At 40.7% G+C, this 23,252-nt stretch overlaps 1 protein-coding gene across 6 annotated transcripts in view; it reads right to left on the minus strand.

Annotated features, from left to right (window-relative positions):
- Positions 1–23,252, minus strand: part of PPP2R2B (protein phosphatase 2 regulatory subunit Bbeta) — a 443,356-nt gene that overhangs the window by 238,574 nt on the left and 181,530 nt on the right. The window contains exon 2 of one of the 6 annotated variants that reach the window (XM_066342767.1): positions 13,236–13,320. The exons of the other annotated variants lie outside the window; for them this stretch is intronic. Within the exon in view, the coding sequence (XP_066198864.1) occupies positions 13,236–13,272 (37 nt within the window). The 5' untranslated portion in view covers positions 13,273–13,320. The remainder of the gene's footprint in view (positions 1–13,235; positions 13,321–23,252) is intronic. 6 annotated transcript variants of the gene reach the window in all.

Raw genomic sequence — 23,252 nt, forward strand, 5'->3', positions numbered from 1 at the left:
ATGGCAAATAGTATCTTGGAGGAGTTTATAACTTAGAAGCAAATATAGTTCATACAACAAATATAATATGTTGAGTCACATGGGGGAAGGGAGAAGAAAATGATGAGGTGATCAGGGGCACAGTGAGGTACAAGGACAGCACCATCCAGTGGAAATAAAATGTGAGCTCCATATGTAGTTTAAAGTTTTCTAGGAGTCACATTTAAAAGTTTAAAAAGATGAAATTAATATGAGCTTTTATCAATTTTATCTTTTACTTATTTTACATTTTATTTGACCCAAAGTATCCAAAATATCATTTTACATGTAATCAATATAAAATATTATTAATGAGAGATGTAGAAATTTTTTGTACTATGTTTTTGAAATCTGGTGTGTATTTTACACTTACAATACATCTCAAATGAATGGGACCTGCCTGCTTTGAGGGCACAGCAGCCATGCGTGTGGTGACCGATTGGATAGCACACTTCCAAGAAGTTTGAAAGAGGGAACAACTACTCCCAGGATAGAGAAAAATTGCATGTGAGAAGTTGAGTTACAAGCGATTTGGATTCCTGAACTGATTTCTGGGGTATGTTTGGTCCCTAGGACCCTGTCCCATCCTGCAGCCAGAGAATGTCTTTCTCAGTATTTTATGAACCCCTGCTGAGAAGTTTCTGTGTTCATGTCCTTAAAAAGTGAGCCGAGCATACACCCATCTTGGTGTTACAGTCTTTATCTTTTAATAAATATACAGGAGAAAAATAAGAATAGCCACCCACCCTTTGCCAGACTCTGTGTTGGTATTTTACATATATTCTTCTCTAACACTTACAATGAAATTGTAGGAGCCACTAATAGCTCTGTTTTAGAGCAGAGGAAGCTAAGGCCCAGGGTAGTGAAGTGATTTTTCAAGATCCTAGAGCCAGGAAGAAGGGAGGGGCCGAGGGGGTGCAGACAGAACAGGAGGGAGAACGTACAGATGAAGGGGTGAGGGTGGATTAGACCCAAGGGTGAGCCGCAGAGAGTTAAGGTGGGTGTGGGACCAGGCCCCAGGGTATGTGAAGAGTCTGCCCTCTGCCCATCCGTGTGTGTGTGTGTGTGTGTGTGTGTGTGTGTGTGTGTGATATACAGTAACATATTTATGACTGGACATTGTTTAGTAAGTCTTAATTATACTGATAACTCATCATACATCTCCCCTTGGGCCCCCATTCTGTCTCTCCTTACATAGTTTATTTGAAATAAGAAACAAAAAACAGATTGCTAGTTTCCAAAGGCAAAGGCCATTTTAAGAAGTGAGAATCACAGAAACTCTCAGAAGAGGCATTAGTGGTTCAGCCCAATCTTCATTCTACCCTGTTCAACGTTTCTGAAAGATGGGAATGCACCCTCCCTGTGAAAACAGTAGCCCGAGACCATCCCTTCTCCTGTTTGATAGACTGAAAACCAGATGATCACTCTGCATACTGACATCCAGTTTCCCTCCCTAGAACCTCAAATAAGGAGCTGGCCCTAATCATGCTCTATAAATACTCTTCTTCAGAGTGTTGCCTCATCACTTTGATGCTGGTAAGGGTGGCAGAAAAGCAAACATTACTTTTGTACTATCTCCCCCCAAAAATCATAGATTCAAATTGATTCCTAAAATGCAGATCCAAGTTTTTAAAAAATTAAAAGTCATGTATGTGTGTCGGCCAGGAGGTAAGTGTAAATAGAGCTTGTCCCTATAAAACTTAATATCTTTTCATTTTTACTGTAGCTTAGGCAAAAGGCATTAAATCTGCTGATGACATTAAATGGCCGTGGGTAACTTGGAGAGGCTGCATCCGTCTGCCCTGTTTCTATGAGCCTGCTTTTGTTGTGTTTGTACTGAACTTCGTGGAGTGATAATATCGTAAGGTGTATTTATGTTGAATTGCTATTGTACACCTGAAACTAATATAATGTTGTATGCCAACTTTAATTTTAAAAATGTCTGCAAACCAGAATAATAAAATAGGATAAAGTTTTGACTTGCTGAGTTTTTTGCTGTCTTTGGACAGCCACTAGCCACACCCCAACCTTAGTGGGGGGGGGGGGCGAGGGGAGATGAGGAAAGAAAATAAAATACAAATAGTGTTGCCATTTCTGCTACTTTATCTACCCTTCTTTCCAAATGTTTGTTTTTGCTTCCTTGGGGTAGCAGGAAGAGCGTGTTCTAACACAATTGTTCTGAGTTGTTGCCAGGAAGTCAAGTTTATCTTTAGCGTCATCTTTGGGCAAATAGTACAGACGGAGGAAAATGATGTTTGGGGCCAAATGCTGAAAACTGGAGTCTAATATAGCCTGAACTGAAAGCACAAAGAGCTAAAACGAGGAGCCGATCATGTTCATACTGTTTCTTTTCTACATGGATTCTGTTTAGAGGAGAGGCAGCAGTGGGAAGAGGGTGGCTGTCGAATACCAACAACTTCAGGTTCAAACTCAGCCTCGATCAATTGCTGCCTGATTGAGTAGGCTTGGATAAAGCTTAATTCAGCCAATATTGACCTGACAGGCACTTTGCCCTCACAGAGGCAAACTAACTTTAGGTACCTCTCTGAATCTGTTTTTCTTTTACTATATCTAAAAGAAGACTATGCATTACTCTTTGCAGGACTCTTAGGACAATTAAATGAGATATCACATGAAACTAAACATGCCTAGCCCATAGTCACTGCTTAACAAACAGATTCTTTGGTCTTCAGAATAGCCAAATTAATCTCTCCTTTGAGTTAAGCTTGTGATTTAAAAGTACAGCTTTAGAGCATAACTAAAAATAAAACCAACAGATGGCTCCATAAATCTAGACACTCCCCCAAACCCCAAGTTTTCACCAACTCTGACACCAGATACTAAAACTCGGTTTCAGATACCACCACCTCAAATAGTTCTACTTTGATTCTAACTTGGTTTAATGCAAAACAAATATAAATTGATCTTCCTGTCAATTACCAGTAGGTATGGTATATGTAACATAACAATCAGAGCTATAAATGATGCTGAAACATTAGAACCACTCATATAGAATTATCTGTTGATTGCCTGTAATGTATGAGACATTGTAAAGGGATTAATAATAAAGAAACAAATATATCCCTGACCTGATTGCTGGTGCTTACTCTCTAGTGGGGGAGATGTAATCTCTGACCTCAGGAAGACCACAACCAGAAGAAGAAACAAGACAAACGTGTGTTATATAATAGTGGCCAATATGCCATTGTATAAGTGTTAAGTTATGAACTAAAGTCTCCAATACAGGGATTCAGAAAAGATGACGTTGTCAAGGAGGTTTTTCAGGGTGGGCAGGGGAAGTGGGTTTGAGATAAGGCTTTTGAAAGTTAGGGAGGACTATTCCAGATCTTTGTGTCTCCTTCTACTTAAAGGTCAATTGCACCAAAACTCAAAGAAGAAGCTAGCTGTAATAATGCCTGCTCTTTCTTTTTTATTCTATTTTTATTTTTGTATTTTTCTCAAGTGAGAAGTGGGGAGGAAGACAGACTCCTGCATGCGTCTGACCAGGATCCACACAACAAGCCCACTAGGGAACGATGTTCTGCCAATCTGGAGTGTTGCTCCATTACAACTGGAGCCATTCTAGTGCCTGAGGCCAAGGCCATGGAGCCATCCTCAGTGCCTGGGCCAACTTTGCTCCAATGGAGCCTTGGCTGCAGGAGGGGAAGAGAGAGATAGAAAGAAGAGGGGGGAAGGGTGGAGAAGTAGATGGGTACCTTTCCTATGTGCCCTGGCCGGGAATTGAACCCAGGACTTCTACACACCGGGCTGATGCTCTACTGCTGAGCCAACAGGCCAGAGCAATGCCTGCTCTTTTTGAATGCATACAATTCTCTCTCAATTCCTTAATTATTTACTGGTACAAATTCTACCTGCATTCAATCTCATCCAAAAGGCAGCACTAACTACTCCTGGGTAAAAGAGATAATTGGCTCAGATATTTCTGTAGCATTTTTAAAGGAGCTATTAGGTAGGTAGGTAGGAAGAAAGGGAGGGAGGGAGGGAGGAAAGAAGGAAAGAAGGAAAAAAACCCAGGTTAAATGCACTTTTCATATTTTCTTAATTGTGAGAATCCCCCAAACTTCCCAATGGACAAGAGGCAATCACAATGCAGACAGCTGGTGCTGCCTCTCCTACTAGCCAGAAATAAAATCAGATCAGTCTAGTAATAAAGAGGCTTGATGTTAGAAAGCTTTTAAAATTCTAAACCGATTTGGACTGGACAAGCTTCAGAGGTGAGCCCTCTGAAACTGGACTTCATCCATATGCCCTACCCACCTCCTTCTGAAGCCAGAGCCACCACACTGCACGCTTGGCACGGTGCACAACGTCCGCCCATTAAAGCACCGCTTATTCACGCCTCAGTTATGCTGTGCACATCTGTCCACCTTAACTTTTGATTAGAAATGCTTGATCAGCCACTGAGGGATGAACTTCAAGGAAACATATGATCTCTCTGGAACTGTAGATCCCACTGTATATTTATGGCTTTCTTAGCATTTCTCCCCCTTGGAAAGGAGGCTTAGTTTTTTATCAAATTTCCAAAGGGCTTCACGAGGCCTCCTGACTCCTGCCATCCAAAATGTCTAAGAACTTGTATTTTAAAATTCTCACTCAGATAGTGAGAAATGACTGTCAACTTCTAAAAAAAGGCAAGATTATTGACTTACTCGCTGTTGTATCCCAATGTTAGTGCTTGGCACATAAAACACACATCTTGACTGACTATTGTGTGTTCCCAATAATTTCAATGATGGAAGGGGACTACAGAAAAATGTGCAAATGTTACCAAATATGGATCTCAAAGACTAAAATCCCAACAGTTCATTAGGACAACAGTACAAGAGGATGTCCTAACCAAGGCCTGATTTAAGTGTGTTTATTCAGCTCTGTGAAGGGCAAGTGACAGTGACACATCTAAGCCACGCAGAAAGGATCCAGGCTTCCCTGCAAAGGATTCTAGTGGCATCAAATGGCTTGTGTCTCCCCAGCAATTTACATTTATTAAAACAGATAATAGGCATAATCATTGTCACAACAGAGCTTCCACCCTGTACGACGTCTTAATATATTCTCGAAGTTCCCGACAAACGGGCGCAAAGCCACAGCAGATTAGACTTTAAGTGGGGGAATCACTCTTAACAGCACAGCAGAAAACCAATCTCACACTTCGGGGGAGGAAAATGAGACCTCAGAGCTGCCTTTGAAGGCAAAGGGTAAGGCACACAGAGAAAGGTGCTAAAGTGACACATTGGCTGGAAGGGGAACCTGGCTCGCACGTGACACTCTGCATTAAAGATGCTAATTTATGTCTGGGGAAGTGTGTGTGCATGACACAGAGGGAGTTTGGAGAGGTCTCTATTATACACGGAGCAGCTCATCTTGAATCTCTGGGAAGGGTCCCTGCTTTATCCAGGGACTGCCTCACATGGGCATATGTTATGTCGGCTCTGTCAGTTTTCTAGGAACAAATCACTTGTTTCCTTAAATCTATTCTGGACCCTTTCCAGTCTGCTTTTCACACTGCAGCCGGAAGGATCTTTTTAGGAAACAAGGTTGGGTGGCTACGCCCCATCTTCTCCCTCATTGAAACATTTTAACAGTCTCCCTTTACTCTTCCAACACAAAGCAATAAGGGTCTCATATAGCCTCCGGGCTTTGCAATGTGTGGCTTCTGACTCATACCCTGCCCATGGGAACTCAGGTCACAAAAGTCACCTTCTACTTCTCTGAACACACACACTCCCTGCCGCTAATCCTACAGGGCCCCTGTACACACATTCCTCTCTGCCTGGGTCAACCTTCCCTCACCTCTTACCAGGGCTTCGTGAGTTAGCCCCATCACCCCTTTACCAGGGAAGCTTTTCAAGTTCAATTCTCTTATTAAACCCACCTCAATCACCACAAACTCTGCCTTGATAGTGCCTGCCACAGTTACAACTGTACATGTATCTTTAATATTCTTTGATGAATGTGTTTCCCCTGAGAGCTTGGTTACTCCACATTCCTGGCACCTAACCACACACCTGGCACACAGTAAGTGCCCAGTAAATATCTAATGAATAAATAAATGCAAAATAACTGCACCACCCACCCACGCTATTGTTAAGGTTTTCCTGAATATGAAATGTTTTTTTGGTTGTGAAGATTGTCATTTCACACCAGAAACTCGACTGATCACCTTACTGTTAAGTATAAGAAATATCACCGTTAGGCATTAGTAGTTCCCAAAGAAAGAGGGGATCCCATTTATGATATGGTTTATCAATGCATAGAAATAGATATTATATGGATGGAAATATGAAAAAAAACTATTCAGAAAAAGTCAGTGATGGTGCTGATCATCTACTAGACTTAATCCTTCAGATCACTATTATCGGGGTTAATATCCAAAATTTATAAAGAACTTATAACACACAACACCAAAAAAAAAAAAAACTAATCCAATTAAAAAATGGGCAAAGGGCCTGTACAGACACTTCTCCAAAGAGTTCATACAGATGGCCAATTGACACATGAAAAGATGCTTAATGTCAGTAGTCATTAGAGAAATGCAAACTAAAACCACAATAAGACAGCACCTCACACCTGCCAGAATGGCTATCGTGAATAAATCATAATTTTGGCAAGAATGTGGAGAAAAGAAAACCCTTGTGTACTGTTGGTAGGAATACAGATTGGTGCAGCCACTGTGTAGAATAGTGTGGGTTACTGCAAAAATTAAAATGGAACTGCCTTATGACGCAGTGTTTCCACTTCTGGGTATATCTCCAAAGAAACCCAAACACTAATTGAAAAGACTATGTGCACTCCTATGTTCACTCCAGCATTATTTACAATAGCCAAAGTTTGGAAGCAGCCCAAGTGTCCATTAGTAGATGAGTGGATAAAAAAGCTGTGGTATATATACACAATGGAATACTACTCAGCCATAAAAAAGAATATCCTACCCTTTGTGATGGCATGAACTGACCAGGACAGCATTATGTCAAGTGAATAAGCCAATCAGTGAAAGATAAGTACCATATAATTTCACTTATATGTGGAATCTAATGAACAAAATAAACTGACAAGCAAAATAGAAACGGAGTCATAGATACAGAGAACAGATGACAGCTGACAAAGTGTAGGGGGGTTGGGCACCAGGGTGAAAAAATGTGAAAGGATTAAGCAAAAAAAAAGAAAAGCCCTCATAGACATAAACAAACAATAGTAGTTTGATTACCAGAGAGAAAGGGGGATGGGAGAGAAAAAGAGAGGGATGGGGGATAGGGGGTCGATGGTGATGGAAGGAGACTTGACTTGGGGTGGTGAGCGCACAGTACAATATGCAGATGATGTATTATAGAGATGTACACCTGAAATCTATATGCTTTCGTTAACCAATGTCACCCCAATAAATTTAATAAAAAGTAAAAAAATAAAATAAAATAAAGATGACTGTTATCAAGTTAGTTGCTTTTTTACAATATTCCAAATACTATACTCCTGGTTTTCGAGCTCTAACCATTGTGCCTGGATTTCACTCAACAAATATTTACTGAGCTTATTACTACATGCTGGGCGCTAGTAGAGCTTGGGGCGCATGCTGAGCATGAGATACAAGGAGTTTACCTTCAAGTCCAGGAGACAGCTAACACAGACTGACAGCCACTGCAGAATAGTGAATTTCAGAAGTGTGTGAATAGCAGTGAGAAGGAAAGAAGTCATGTTCTATGGGAGTGAGATCATGCGCATTGTTTCAGCATGAGCGTACGTGATCTGGGTGCCCCGCCAGGATAACCTGTAGCATTATTGCTCCGCAATATCAAAGAGATCACAGCATTTTCACTTGATGAAGGCTTAAAGGATTTTATGTTCTAATGTCATGCTCTCTCATAAGGATTTATATGTATTTACTTCCTCAAATTAAATAAAAGACTAGGCAAAACACAGGTATATTTTTCCTAAGGAGTCCCGATAATCCCTCAAAATCTCTGCTGCCAAGTTTGATGTAGCCCAAAGGATCAAAGTGCCTTTACTCAAAGAGGCATATCTCAACAGAGTATCTGTTTCATGCCAAGAAGATTCTTTACTTGGTTTTTAGTGATAAATGATGCAAGGAGTAGTTAGTGGGAGAGAACGTCTTAAAGGAATCTACAGCGAGAGTATGCATTTTGCAAAGACTGAGTCAAGACTTGCTCGGAAAAAATAAATAAATAAAAAGGACTTGCTTGATAATCCTTAAAAACTTTAAGGCCTAGGATAGTGTTAGGAGTATAAGTGGCCCTCAATAATTATGTGTTAAATATTTGCCAAATGAATGGTAGTACTTGGAGAAAATTAGCCAGCTGAAGCATAAGACCAGAGTGGAGAGAGAAGAGAAAAATTAAAATCGACATGGCTTGCCAATCAAGAGGAAAAGCCACAGAGAAAGGGCATCAAGGATAGTATCTTCCTGATCCCCCCCCCTTTATTTTCCCTTTTTGTATTTTTCTGAAGCTGGAAACGAGGAGGCAGTCAGACAGACTCCCGGATGCGCCCAACCGGGATCCACCTGGCACACCCACCAGGGGGCGATGCTCTGCCCATCTGGGGCGTCGCTCTGCTGCAACCAGAGCCATTCTAGCACCTGAGGCAGAGGCCATAGAGCCATCCTCAGCGCCCGGCCAACTTTGCTCCAATGGAGCCTCGGCTGCGGGAAGGGAAGAGAGAGACAGAGAGGAAGGAGAGGGGGAGGGGTGGAGAAGCAGATGGGCGCTTCTCCTGTGTGCACTGGTCGGAATCGAACCCGGGACTCCTGCACACCAGGCCGATGCTCTACCACTGAGCCAACTGGCCAGGGTCCTGATCCCTTTTTTGATGAGGACTGGAAACTCACAAGGGGTTGCTCAAAGAGCTGGAAAGAGGTGAAGTCACAGGCACACACAGAAGCAGCTAGGAGAATTTTAGGAACTGACAATGACAACCCTTGAGGTGCCTGCCACGTCTTGCTTAAGATGGATGCTCCCATCCTACCGTTTCCCCTGGCGAACAATCAACAGATTGATACATTCTTCTGTTTACAGTCCTGAGCAAATAAACTAATTACACTTTTATTTTTAACCTAACAAATCATAGCTTGATTACAGGTCATTAGTGACCATTAATACATGAAACTGTTTGCCTTTCGCTAGTTTATCTGAATTACACTGTCTTGCCTTTCACACTAACTCAATCAAGCCTCCAAAGGGAACCCTCTCCTCCCCTTAATCAGGTCTTAAATAAACTAACAATTAGGCTCCAGAATTGAACTATGATGCAGAAGAATCCATTACTCTGGTTCATTGCAGATCTCCCTATTGTCCAACTGCCATTCCCTTTGTAGGGGAGACGTGCTCTTTGTGCCCAAAGATTATGCAACTGCCTCTCTCCCAGCAGTCTCAATTATTCCCCATGGTGCCAATGCACTGCCAGCCATAGGGACCTGCTTGTGTGAAACTAGCAAAGACAGTCCTAAATTCACAACACATGGGCTAAGTAGTGTCCTTAAATGCAAGGAGCATGCTGGCAACTGTCAGAAATAACAAGGTGACAGGAACAGAGTCTATTCTGTAAAAAAAAATAAATAAGTGGAGGCAGGATAGAGATTATAGATATGGACAGGTCAAGTGGGTAGTCCAGAATTTTAAGGCCATTTGAGGCTTTGGATTATTTATATTAAAAGACAAGATTCTTGAAAAGAAATTGGATAGCTGCCAAACCTCCCTTTTGTTTTGTGCTGAGCAGTCACCAAGGGGCAAGGAGTGATTAGCAGAGATTAACGATCTCAGAAATGTTGGAGGACTTTCTAACATAGCAATTGCCATTTGGGAGCAAATCCATGGTCCATCTCATCTAATGTGCTGTTGCTTAAAAAAAAAAAAAAAGAAAGTCCCCCGGGGAATGCCACTTTTAACTACTAATGTGCTGAGGCTGCGGAATTAGAGGAGTTGCTAACGAGGCAAGCAATGGCAGCCCATAGATGGCTGGAACCATTTTTACTTTTAGCCTAGCTAGCTACAGCGCACGTGACTCCTGCCTGAGCTCAATGCCTATGGTAATGGTTAGGAGTTCTGTGCAGTTTAAAAGGCTCTAGCAAATGAGTTATCCTGCTTATCTTTATAACAGCTCTATGAAAAAGTTAGATTAATTATAGCATGGCCCTGGCCTATTGGCTCAGTGGTAGAGCATTGGCCTGGTGTGTGGATGTCCTGGGTTCAATTCCCAGCCAGGGTACACAGGAGAAGCACCCATTTGCTTCTCCACCCTTCCCCCTATCCTTTCTCTCTCTTTCTCTCTTCCCCTCCTGCAGCCAGGCCTCCATCAGAGCAAAGTTGGCCTGGGTGCTGAGGATGGCTCCATGGTCTCCACCTCAGGCACTAGAATGGCTCTAGTTGCAACAGAGCAATGCCCCAGAAGGGCAGAGTATCACCCCCTGGTGGGCATGCCAGGTGGATCCTGGTCGGGCGCATGCAGAGTCTGTCTCTTTGCCTCCCTGCTTCCCACTTCAGAAAAAAATACAAAAAAATAATAATGGCATAGTAACAGTGGGACATGCAGGCTCAGAGTCAACTCCCTGTCTTCAAATCCCAGCTTTTCCACTTACTAGCAGGTTAACCTTGAGCAAGCTGCTTAGCCTGTCTAAACTTCACTATTTTCATCTGTAAAACAGAGATAATAATGGCACCTACCACATAAAGTTATTGTAAAACTCTAATGATAATTAATGTACAGAAAGTACTTAGTATATTTAAACATGGCACATAATATGTACTCATTAAAACTTAACTGCTATTGTTTATCTCTTTCTTCTCCTGCACCACCACCACCCGCCATGGCCACCATCTCTGCCACCATCATTACCACTACCCAACATCCCCACAGGAAAATGAGAAAATTACATTTCCAAGATAGACTTTTTTCCTGAAGTCACCTAACTACTAAATAACTCAGGCTGGACAAAGTCATTATCTACTGACTGTACCATTTTCTCTAGCTGGGACATTTTTCATTCTTTCCTTAGCCTGAACCCTCCTCGTCATCTGGGTCTCAGCTTAGCCATCTCTTTCTTGAACCCTCCTCTGCGCCCTCTTCCATTATCTCACAGTCCCTGCACCTTCCCCAGCACAGAACTTCTCACACTACCTTATAATTGCCTGCTGCTCTGTGTTCCGCTCCCCTTCCCTGACAGGCCATGTGTTTCTTAATGAAAGACACCAGGTACGGCACCAGGCTCAATAAATACTAAATAAATAATAGGACAGGTGACAGACTCCTTTCATACCAATCTATGGCAACATATATGGAAGTATTATTTCTCACTGGAGCACTTTGGGGAATCAGAGATCATCATATTTCATAGCGCTACAAAATAACCTTGACCTCACATTGAAAACTCAAGGCAATGTTAACTAAATCCTAATGAATTCTATCTCTGAAAAAAGTAAAGTGTGGAAACAATGCCTTCAAGTGACCCACTGTGTTAACATGCACTCACTCATTCATTTTAGACCTCACACTTATTCATACAGCTATGTGCAATGCTTGCATCATTCCTAGCGCCTTAGCATTTTGAATAGGACACCTTCTTTGTACTTTGAAAGGCTTTTTCAGAAACTTTTGCCCCCGATGAGGCATGGTGAAAAGCAGGTACTCATCCTTGGCATTCTTTCCCACACAAGCTCTTAAAATCCTGACTCTCAATTATCTCTTTCTCACTTGCGGCTCTGTGCTTTGGAAAACTTTGAGTCAGACAAGACAGTTCAGAAAAACATGACCAAATAAATACTTCAATCCTTCCCATCTCTCCTCCTCTCAGAAGAGTTAAAGAGGGCATAAAAGTTGGCGACTCCAGGGAAATCTACCCCAAATCTATCTAGTCCCCTCCCCATTAAAGTAGCATTACTGAGAGCAAACCGGATAAAACTCAGACCGCCATCTGATACCGCATTACAATGCTTTAAAAATGTTACTTGCTTGGAAGGAATAAAAAGGAGGCTACATTAGAATGACAACAGATATACCACTTTTTAAAAAAATAGGTCAGACAGAAAAGTGTAAAATTTTTCATAGCAAGGAGAGAGCTGAACTCTACCTCACATCATAAACACCCCAAAGTATTATTTTAAAAAAACCCCAAAACCCTGCTCTTTTGTCGTCTTATAGAAAAAATGCACATTAAGAAATAGAACCCATATAGAATCTATACACGTATAAAGCTAAGGTTGCACAGTTCCCTTGGGGCACCAATGGCTGACATATTCGAATTTATAGGCTAAGAGAGAATATATCCATATATACATTTACATAAATGCATCTGATTTTTGTTTTCTTATACCTTTAAGTCTCTGACCACCTTTTGAGTTTCATTTCCCTATGATAAATATTTCTGCAGAAATGTTTCTTCCCCCATTCCTTTCCTTACAGGGAGCTCTTTTCTGAATGTCTTCCTCTTCGATCTGTCTCCATGTTATTATCTACCACTGTTACAAACTCTAGCTCAAGGGAGAATCTCTGGTGATTCTACACATTCAATAAAACATGTGGTTCTTTGGTACTACATTTTATTTTCCAGGGCCGTCAAATACAGCCAAATGTAAAGGTGAAGCAGTTCACCACACAGCTTCAAGACAATACTGTGAAAAGCTAGCAGAAATCTTTGTTGCTTTATCCAAATCAGGTGGGACCACTTAAGAGTTTTACTGAAAAGTCTTCCAAACATTGCATACAGGTGAGAAGTTACTGTTTTTCCTACATAGAGATTTCTCGATCTGCTTTCTAATTCAAAATTACTCATGTAGTAGGACCCTTCATTCTTCATGGTACTCAAGGTAAGAAATCTACATGGTCTCTTTCTTCTCCTCCTGACTCCCAACCTGTTTCTTTGTTAGTTGTGTTAATAGATCTATACTAACTTATTTCACATAGCTCTCTAGTATCTACAAAGCAAGGTCTGCTCTCCCCTCACCCTCTCTCTCTTTCCACATCATTTTATACCCACTCACAATTTGTCATTGCTGTGTACCAACATGTTTCATCAAAACATGTTCTTAGTTCTGCACACAGCAAGTCAAACGATGCGTCCTTTCTAGCCTTTCCATTTTAAAGGTGAATGAATCGATTTGGGTTCCACGGAACAGCTTGCACACACTTGGAGCTAGTCAACACTTTCACATTGCTATTGTATTAAGAACGGTAGAAATGAAGAGTAATAATACCTTTATTTCCATAGGTGCTTTCATCTGGATAATTCATGCTTCATAATTGTGCCACTAGTCTCTGTCTTGAGTTCTCTCTTGGCTCCTGTGACAAACATGGGGTTCAGATCCAGACTTCAGGATGTAGTGATGCTTCAACTTTTGGTAACATACAGGTGCATTACACACTCCCTGGACCCCCCTCGAGTCTCCTTGTGGGAGGTGTGGCTCCCGGTCTGTCAACATCCAGGCTGATAAGGTGACACAACCAACACAACAAAACCTCGTTGGGCTCCAGCCTCCTCAGCTAGAAGGGGGAAGCCTTCCAGTTTGGGAGAGCAGTGGCTTTTAGAGAGTAGTCTGGGCTAGAGCCTGAGCAATGTCTGCAAAACCAAACTTGCAGGCTTCATCTCTGACCTCTGTAAATGAAAAACTCCGGGAGGAACCCAGCAAGAGCTGAGCAACAAACACGTCCGATGATTTTTATCTACACCACAGTTGAAAACAACTGTGACTGGTCACGTAGGGCATTGTCAGGAGGCTGCAATGGTTAGGAGAGCAATCTTCATGTAAAGAGGGGCTTTGTGCATGGGATACTACGTTTTTGAGACAAGCCTTCACAGCATAGGGCTAGGAGAATAAAAAATGAGACTGCTCTGGTACACAGACCAACTTTGAAGCAATTCGAACATTTCAGAAATAGGAGCAGGTCATTTCCCGGATTAGAAGGGGTTCCTTTCCTCATGACGTGTTCAGAGGTATAAGATTATAATCTAGGAGAATCTATGATAAAAATCTATAATAAGGCAATACAAAAAGTAGTACTAAAAATAAAGATGCAAAGATTTTAGAAAAGCAACAAAATTAAGCCTTAATAGGATGTTCCAACATACCGCTAATATAGAAAGAGGTTTATAATTAATCTGTTACCATTAATTTTTTAATAGCTCAAAGTTATTACTGTTTAAAACTATGCTATTGTGCTCCCTTTGGCAGCACATATACTAAAATTATCCTATTGATGGTGCATAGAGTGGATAATGCATTTTAGTTTCCTAATGCTTTATTTCACATTCAGAAAAGGGAAGCCGTTGGCTTAGGCTCTCACAAGATTTAATTTACTATTATTTGAGCTTATATTGATTATTTAAGAGATCCGTCACCACCAGCCAGAGCAGATACTGGATCAAAGATGATTAGGGTTGGGATGTTAACTTATTTCTCCTTTGATAATCAAAACAACAGTCTTTTCAAAGTAATGAGTTTGTTTTAGGACATATAGACAACAGTGCTCCTATTCCTGAATATACGGCCTACCATTACTAAGCATTTACTGCCTACTAGGTACCTGGCACTGTGCTGAGCACATTACACACACTGTCACATAAACACGAGCAAGACCTTGGAGAATTGCGGGTTCGGTTTCTGACCACCGCAATGAAGCGATAATTGCAATAAAATGAGTCATCATCTTTTAGCTGGTAGGGAGGGCTTTGCCTTCAATTTGTAAAAAAAACAAAAACAAAACAAAAACATTTATGAAGTTCAATAAAGCAAAGTTTAATCAAACGAGGTATGCCCATACTCACCTCAGGACATCAGGTATTGTTATCCTCATTCTATAGAGGCACCTGGGCTTAAAGAGGTTAAATAACTTGTCCAAGGTCACAGAACTAGCAAGTGATGGAGTCAGGACACAAACCCAGCTGCCTCCAAGCTCAGCATTCTTAACCACTTAAACACAGGTATTCTTTATCAATTGTACTTCACTTTCATTGAGCTGTACAGATGTTGCATTTTTAACAAACTAAAAGCAAGACCCGCCTACCGCGCCCCAACAAAAATGATCATGACTCCCTCTTTTGCGGTAGTTGCGAACTGAACTCTCAATTCCTCTGAGGTATGCCTCTCTATATATTTTACTTTACTTGTTTGTTTGTTTGTTTGTTTGTTTATTTTTGTGACAGAGACAGAGAGAGGGACAGACAGACAGGAAGGGAGAGAGATGAGAAGCATCAATTTTTCATTGCGGCACCTTAGTTGTTCATTTATTGCTTTCTCATATGTGCCTTGACCAGGGGGCTACAGGAGAGCGAGTGACCCTTTGCTCAAGCCAGCGACCTTGGACTCAAGCTGGTGAGCTGTGCTCAAACCAGATGAACCCGCGCTCAAGCCAGCAACCTCAGGGTTTCAAACCTGGGTCCTCTGCATCTCAATCCAGCTCTCTATCTTCTGTGCCACCATCTGGTCAGGCTCTATATATTTTAGTATAACACTAAACTCTAGGAATTTGGAGGGCGGAAAGAATGTATGGTCCAGTGTAAATAATACTTATGACCACTTAAAGCTTCTAGAAATACTAAAAACAACCCCTTATCGAACATTCTACCTACGTCAGGCACTGCGCTAACACTGTACAACTATTCTCACTGAATCCTCACAATATACAGTAGAAGGTGATTACTCTTAACATCTCAATTTTAATAAGGACAATTACCATTGGAGGATTCCAGCAATAAGCCCATCTTCTCAAAAGCTCACTGCTCATGTAAGTAGAAATGAAACAAAAGATATACATAGTGTATAAAAAACCGTTCAGTAAATGTTGCTTCTTTGTCTTCATATTATATTTCCAGAGATAACCATGGTGCTGGTGATGATCAAGCCCTTTTCTTACTTGTTTCACATGACAGATATTTATGAGGTAGATATTGAGGCATAGAATGTAGTTATGAAATGGAACTAAGTTCACTGGCGTTTCCACATCTTTAATATCAACAAACCCTAGTTCTCTGAGGCTTGCACCTCTGGCCATGAGTGTGGTCCTAAGACTCTTCCATTTGGCAAAAATAACAATGAATGGACCTTATGAATGAGACACACCTCACACCCAAGCCCCCAAATCAAAAGGCTCTGCCACTTGTTCTACCCAAAGAACTTGTGCAAAGGATGTAGGTGGCTAACACCTTGCAGACAGACAACAAGAATGGAAGAAGGGACATTTTTTTTCTAAGACTGAAAGATTTGACCTAGGTGGGAGTTCAGTGAAGTTGGTTTATGTAGCTCAACACTAAAAAAATAAGCAACCCAATTAAAAATAGACAGAGGGCCTGAATAGACACTTCTCCAAAAAGGATGTACAGATGGCCAATAGACATATGAAAAGATGCTCAACATCACTAATCATCAGAGAAATGCAGATTAAAACTAGAAGGAGGTATTACCTCACATCTGTCATAATGGCTACCATCAATAGATCAACAAACAACAAGTATCAGAAATGATGTGAAAAGAAGGTAATCCTCACACCCTGTTGGTGGAAATGCAGCTTGGTGCAGCCATTGTGGAAAACAGTATGACCAGGCAAGCCCAGGGTTTTGAACTGGCGACCTCAACATTCCAGATCGATGCTCTATCTACTGTACCACCATAGGTCACCATAGGTCAGGTGAAGGTTTCCCAAAAAATTAAAAGTGGAACTGCCTTATGACCCAGCAATACCACTTCTGGGTATATATTCAAACAAACATAAAACACTACTTTCAAAGACTATATGCACCTCTATGTTCACTGCAGCATTATTTACAGTAGCCAATATAGGGAAGCAACTCAAGTGCCCATCAGTAGATGAATGGGTCAAAAAGCTATGGTACATTTACACAATGGAATATTAGCCAAAAAAAGAATAAAATCGTACGCTTTGTGACAGCATGGATGGAACTAGAGGGTATTATGCTAAGTGAAATAAGTCAGTCAGAGAAAGACAAGTACCATATGATTTTACCTATATGTGGCACCTAAAAAGAAAAATAAGTGAACACAGAAAACAGAAACAGTCTCACGGATACAGAGAACAGAGTGATGGTTGCCAGACAGGAGGGGATGAAAAAGGTGAAGGGATTAAGAAGTACAAATTGGTAGTTACAGAATAGTCATGGGCATGTCAAGTACAGTGTAGAGAATAGTCAATAATATTGTCATAGCTATGTATGATGCCAGATGGGTACAGGAAATATTGAGGAAATATTGAATCATACACTTTGTAAAGTGTTATGATTGTCTAGCCACTACGCTGAATACCTGAAACTCATACAATATTGACTGTAAATTGTCATGAAAAATAAAAAAATTTTAAATTGGTTTATTCATATTCTCGTCTCAAAGGAAGAACTCTATTCTAGGAACCAGAATCTCCAGACCCCCGTCTCGCCTCCGCCATGGACCAGCCAGGTGATCATGGGCAATTTGACTAACTCCACTGAATCTCAGATTCCTCCTCTTGAGGAAACGAAAAGAAAGAACACTTATTCTCCAAATTTGTTGTGCACAGCAGATGAGAGCTGTGAAAATATTTTGCATAAAACCCCTTCACAAGCATAAAACAGAATGACTTTTATGTATCTTCTTTCTTGCTTTGGCTGCTAACATTTCAACCTAGTCAGCCGAGTTGGTTTACTGACAGACTTGTTTAAAAGGCAAGAGGAAAGAGGACTATAAAACTGATAATTACTGAAGACACCCGTGGAACTCTTCACTCGGTTGTTTTGAGGGCTAGAAGGTATTTATTTCCAAAGACCTTACTTCCCTACAAGCTGGGCAAATCCCCAAATCAGTGGGTGTTGGTATGAAATAGACTGAGAAATCTTTTTGAGTAAGCAAAAAGGAGTATCACTGAACTACTATGTTACCAAGCAGGACAGAGACACTCTCAGTAGCTCAGTGTATTTTGCTAAAGATGCCTTTGGATTCCTGTTCAGATCCCATGGGGCCATGTTTTCCTCCCTTGCAGGTCCACAGAGAGAGCAGAACTTGGGAGATCGGTTGGGACAGCAATGAAAGAGGATAGTATGAGGACATTCTTATTCCGAGAGGAGAAAAAAAGAAATTCCATCTGGAGTTAAACTTGACGAGATGGATAAGAGATGGATAAAAGATGGTACTTAGTACTATTGAGTGTTTTTACATCTCATTGGAAGGATATAACCAAGAGATTCAAAAGCAAAGATGTGAAAATCAAGGAAATAATTTCTTTGGTGTCTTTACATACATCTTGGGCTATGGTTTCTCCTCAGATTATTTGACAGATATAAAATGGCTCTGTGATGTGATACCATCAACTCGCTTTTCCTATTACAGTTCTTAAAATATTTTGTAGTTCATCACAAACAGGTAAAGCTAGAGATCACAAGTATAAATTTTTCTTAAGCATCTATTTGGAAAGTCATATTCATTCTTTCAAGTCACCAGTTATAGGGCTATAGAGCTGATTGCTTGATTAATCACTCAAACTTTGACTCTAGATCATCTTGCCAAGTTTACCTAAAATAGAAATCCAGAAGTTATGAAGGTTCTTAGACCATGATCAATGACTGCAAAGAAGACAGAGGCTTCTCAAACATACAGCTTGCCATCTTTAACAAGGTCAAGAACATCTCATGAATGGCCAGTGGTATTTTCTTGCCTGTGTCACTCTGATAAAACATACCTCTGCTCTGTCACTAGCAGTCATGCCCCAATATACTCCACTTTACCAGCTGCCCCATTGTAGACCTCGCCAGTAGGTCTGGTTGTCACTAATCCACTGGTTAAACATCTTAAGACTGGCTTTGGAAAAACATACCAAAAATTCCTCCAGGGTAATTAGAATCACCTTCTGTGTCAATAAACACAGACTGTGAGATCCTTCATGTGCAGAGGGACTGGCTCTGACCCACGCATTGGCTCTAGGACCCTTTTCCTTAGGTGGCTTTTCCATCATTGCAATTTTTACCGACTCACCCAGACATTTTCCCAGCCCCCTTGTGAAATGATTGACTGAGGTCAGAGATATCATCTTACCTTTATTGTTTCAGCCAAGACACAAGAACCAAAGGGGCTCTGAACCTAATGGCCAACACTGCCAAAGCCCTTTATCCCAGACCTACAGGTAAAGGTTTGAAAGTGGCTCTTGTTACCGAATTGGAAAGTTACTAGTGTCCACTTAGCACTATGCTTCCAGGGTTGTTCAAACCGATTTTCATTTGAAAAATTATTCATGTGACTTCAAAGTAAAAGGAAGAACCAAAGTAAACAGGTACTACATGGATATACACAGACTACTTCTTTGCACACAGTACACACTCATGAATTATTTCCTCCATAATGACAGCTTTATTGTTTTTCTTATGCAAACAATATATATACTTATTTTAAAACTTTCCTATATTTTAGAAAATACAAATAGTAAAAATTACTTAAATTCCACCAGTCTGCAATCACCATCATCAATATTTTGGTGGCCATTTTTTTATGGAATTCTTTATGTATATACATGAAAGTTTGTATAAGAAGACTCTCACCCTTTTTATCATGGATGTGACTACCTTTAAATTTTTAGTAGTCTTATTTTTGCTCACTTCTCCTTCCCTCCTATACAATATTCATAAGGTTTTACATATTTTTCTGTACTGATATCATCATATACCAACTCATGTACATAAGTGAGGTTTCAATGGCTCAATCAATACTTGCTGGATGGCTAAAGAGTCCAGTGAAAGAACAAACCCGTAAACAAATGAATAGATTGAAGACTAAATAATGAGCTGTGCTTTTAATTATCTGACCATTTCCAAGTGATGGCAACAATAATACAGCACATCTGTTGATACTCCCCCCCATCTTTAAACTGTAGTTGGGGTAGGAGAACCTGGCTTCAACATGTTTAGAGAGATCCACAAGTTCAAACTCCCAAGTAAAGAGGATTCACTGGCTGCTGTCCTGAGTACAGAGATATTACCAACCTACTCTCAAACTCAAATCAAGTTCACAGACAAGGTACTAAGCCCCATGTGCCAAGCACTGCGCTGTTCTCTGAAGGAGAGATGAAAGGAGCAAAACAATGATGGCTGCGTTCTAGGAGTTTCTTTCTAGGGGGAGGGGATGATACTCAGCTTTGCCCCTTTCTGGATGGCTGTCTGAGAGTGGACCTCAGTTTTCACATTCGTGAAAAGGGGCAAATACCTATACCTCATAGGATCATTGTCACGATGAAAGAACTTGAGAAAGTCAGGAATACCTTCACAGGAAGATGTGGATTTGAGGCAGGCCTTGTAGGTCCCAGGGAAGAGGAAACAGTGAGTGTGGGGCCAGGAAGCAGGAATGCCCTGGGGTAGTGAAGACCTAGTACAGACCACCCTGGGGGTTTGATCAGTTAGCAGATTCAGGAGATGAGGAGACAGGCAGAACATATTAAGGTTTATAAACACAGGAGAAAATTGTGGACGGACGAATCTTCGTGGAGGGTCAAACAAGAGTAGGAAAATATTTTTTGCCTTTTCAGCATGTGCCAATGTCTAGATCAAGGCCATCCATGTGAATGACTCAAAGGCAACCTGCTTGTCAAGTAACTGGAAAAAGAGAAAAACCTGGCCTGCAGAACGGGCTCAAATCCAAGTATCTGAGACTTGTAGGAAAAATTCTGATCGGAAAATTTCCATCTCAAATTGTGCTGAGGAAGCTCAGGGGCTGAGTAAGCATGTTGGCAGCCACAGTATGATATCCAAGTTGCTTTTTTCTTTCTCACCATGGTGCACAGAGTTCTCCAGGTCCTGATGAGACCTTAGCAAGTGTTTGATCTCTGACCCTGAAGAAGTCAGAGAACCTGTAGGGAAATACTCCTTGTTCCCAGATAGAAATGCACCTAAAATTTTCCCCTACATCCTATGATATGGCCAGAGGGTTCTAACTTCCAAAGTGTAGTACATCAGTTTCACCCAGGCTAACCCTATGGAACTGGAATGGAATTAAACACTCCTTACGGCAAGAGATTTCAACTGGAAACACTGAGCCATCCTAGTTCTTATTAGCTCAGGGTTCCAGAAGAGCTCTTCTCCTCTCTTGTTGTATCTTCCTTTTCCAAACTAGCACCATTGATGAATTCCTGGAATTCTGTCCCTATGAATCTGCACTGCCCTAATTAATGCACTCACCCCATCAATACCTGCCCTTGCCTTCTAGACAGAGGAGAAAAGCGACAAGAGGTAGATTTTACAGTTCCAAATAGTAATTGAAATGAATTTTCTAGAAGCTGCTTTAATACTTTTACTCCTTCAAAGAAGCAACTGGATCTCCTACTACCCACCCAAATCTTCATCCATTCAACTGTCCGTCCATCCATCCTTTTATCCTTCCTTCCATCCTTCCTTCCATCCATCCTTCCATCTGCACATACATTCATCCATGCACCCTTTAAATTGTGTCTACTGACTACTTAGATCCTAACCAGTTTATCATTTTTACATCATATGAAATTTCTTACATGAAAAATGTCCTCAAAAAATGTAATATTCTCATCTCAATGCCTCAAGACACTTCAGAGGGAGAAAAATGCCTTCAAATACTCAAGCAAAATGAGCTATGACTTCAGACTGACTCCAAACTATAATCTCCAAAGATTGCTGAAATGCAGACAGCCAATGTACTGTGAAAAGGGACTAAAAGTTATGCACTAAAAATATAATCCCAGTGGTAGTTTATAAGATTTGCACTTTTCATTGCCATTAAATCATGCTCCCGATTTTTAGAGAAAGCCTGGAAGTGTAAAGACAGTGCTAGTTGGAGTCTGGTTTTCTCAGATTTGGCTCGGTTGAAATTGCATTCAATCACATGTAATAAAATAAAATAAAATAAAGTTAACATAGCTTTCAGAAATGTCAAACTTGAACTGCGCCCCCTAGAGGCTAAGTCAATTAAACCACCATACTGGTTGTCATATTGGGTCATTCTTTGAGGTTACCTACTCATAGGTTTGAGAAAAATGAACATTTCTGGGTCACCAGGTTCCATATACTGATCTACAACCAATGCCTGGGATCCAGGAATGTCATTTTACTTAATACAGGTGGGCACTGAATCCCAGAGAATAAGCTCCTTCCCCATGTATGTAATGGCAGAAGCAGAGGACTGAGCTCGCCCCCCTCTCAGAATGGGTGAAAGTACCAGGGACTTTGGGGGGAAACAAGGGCAAGGGGATCAATTCAAGCTCCAGGGTTATGACTTTATGAATTTTTTTTCTAGTCCTCACCCCACTTGCGTTTCTTGGTCTGAAATTCAACACTAAAAATCTGTGACAATGCGAGGTAGGAGCAAAACAGAGACCAAACCAAAGTGACAAAGAGCCATGGTATGTGTAAAGGCAATCCTGATCCTGGATACAACTGCTTTTGAAGGCAACTTATTACTATTATCTAGAACGTAATTGTTGACCTGAGCTCAGCAATCCTGAAATTAGAAACTTGTTCTAATAGAGATGATTTTGATTAAATTATTTGTACATAAATATTATAGCAAAATATTGAAACTAATCTAAACTTTCTGCATTAGGTGACTGTTAAAATTATGGTTTAACTATAGAATGTTAGAGAAAAATGCTCACAGTATTGTGCTTGGGAGAAAATTAAAACAATAATGGATATGATACCATTTTACATAATTTCAGTATTCAGTCATTACTGTCTGTCTGGTTCTTTCTCACACACACACACACACACACACACACACACACACACACACACACACCGAAAGAAAATACATCAGAAAGTGCTTATAATGACTATGTCTGGGGCTAGAGGTAAATTTGATTTCTTTTTACACTTTTCTTTATGTAGTTCAAGTTTTCAATAGTGAACATATATTTCGTTCTTCCATAACCTCTTTCCTATGTAGAATTTAATTAGATTTATAGCCATATTCTTATGTTGGTGTTTTTATTGAACGTGTATATTCCCAATAGAATACAAGCTCTCTGAGAGTGGGGTGTATATCTGTTTGTTTCCTTTTCATTTTATACCTGGTTTTTTTTTCCAGCATGGTGTCTAGTACTATATAATAAATATTTCCTAAATGACTGTTGACTAAAACAATTGGGGACACTACTTAACAGAGGTATGGTTATGTGTAGGGGTCACGGTTTGTATGAGAAAAATATTATAACCCGCACATAGCAGACCCATACTGAAAGATTACACCTTGATTTGTCAACAAGCCCTTTATCAAAACTAG

This window comes from Saccopteryx leptura, chromosome 6 (assembly GCF_036850995.1).
Source record: "Saccopteryx leptura isolate mSacLep1 chromosome 6, mSacLep1_pri_phased_curated, whole genome shotgun sequence".
Classification (NCBI taxonomy): Eukaryota; Metazoa; Chordata; class Mammalia; order Chiroptera; family Emballonuridae; genus Saccopteryx; species Saccopteryx leptura.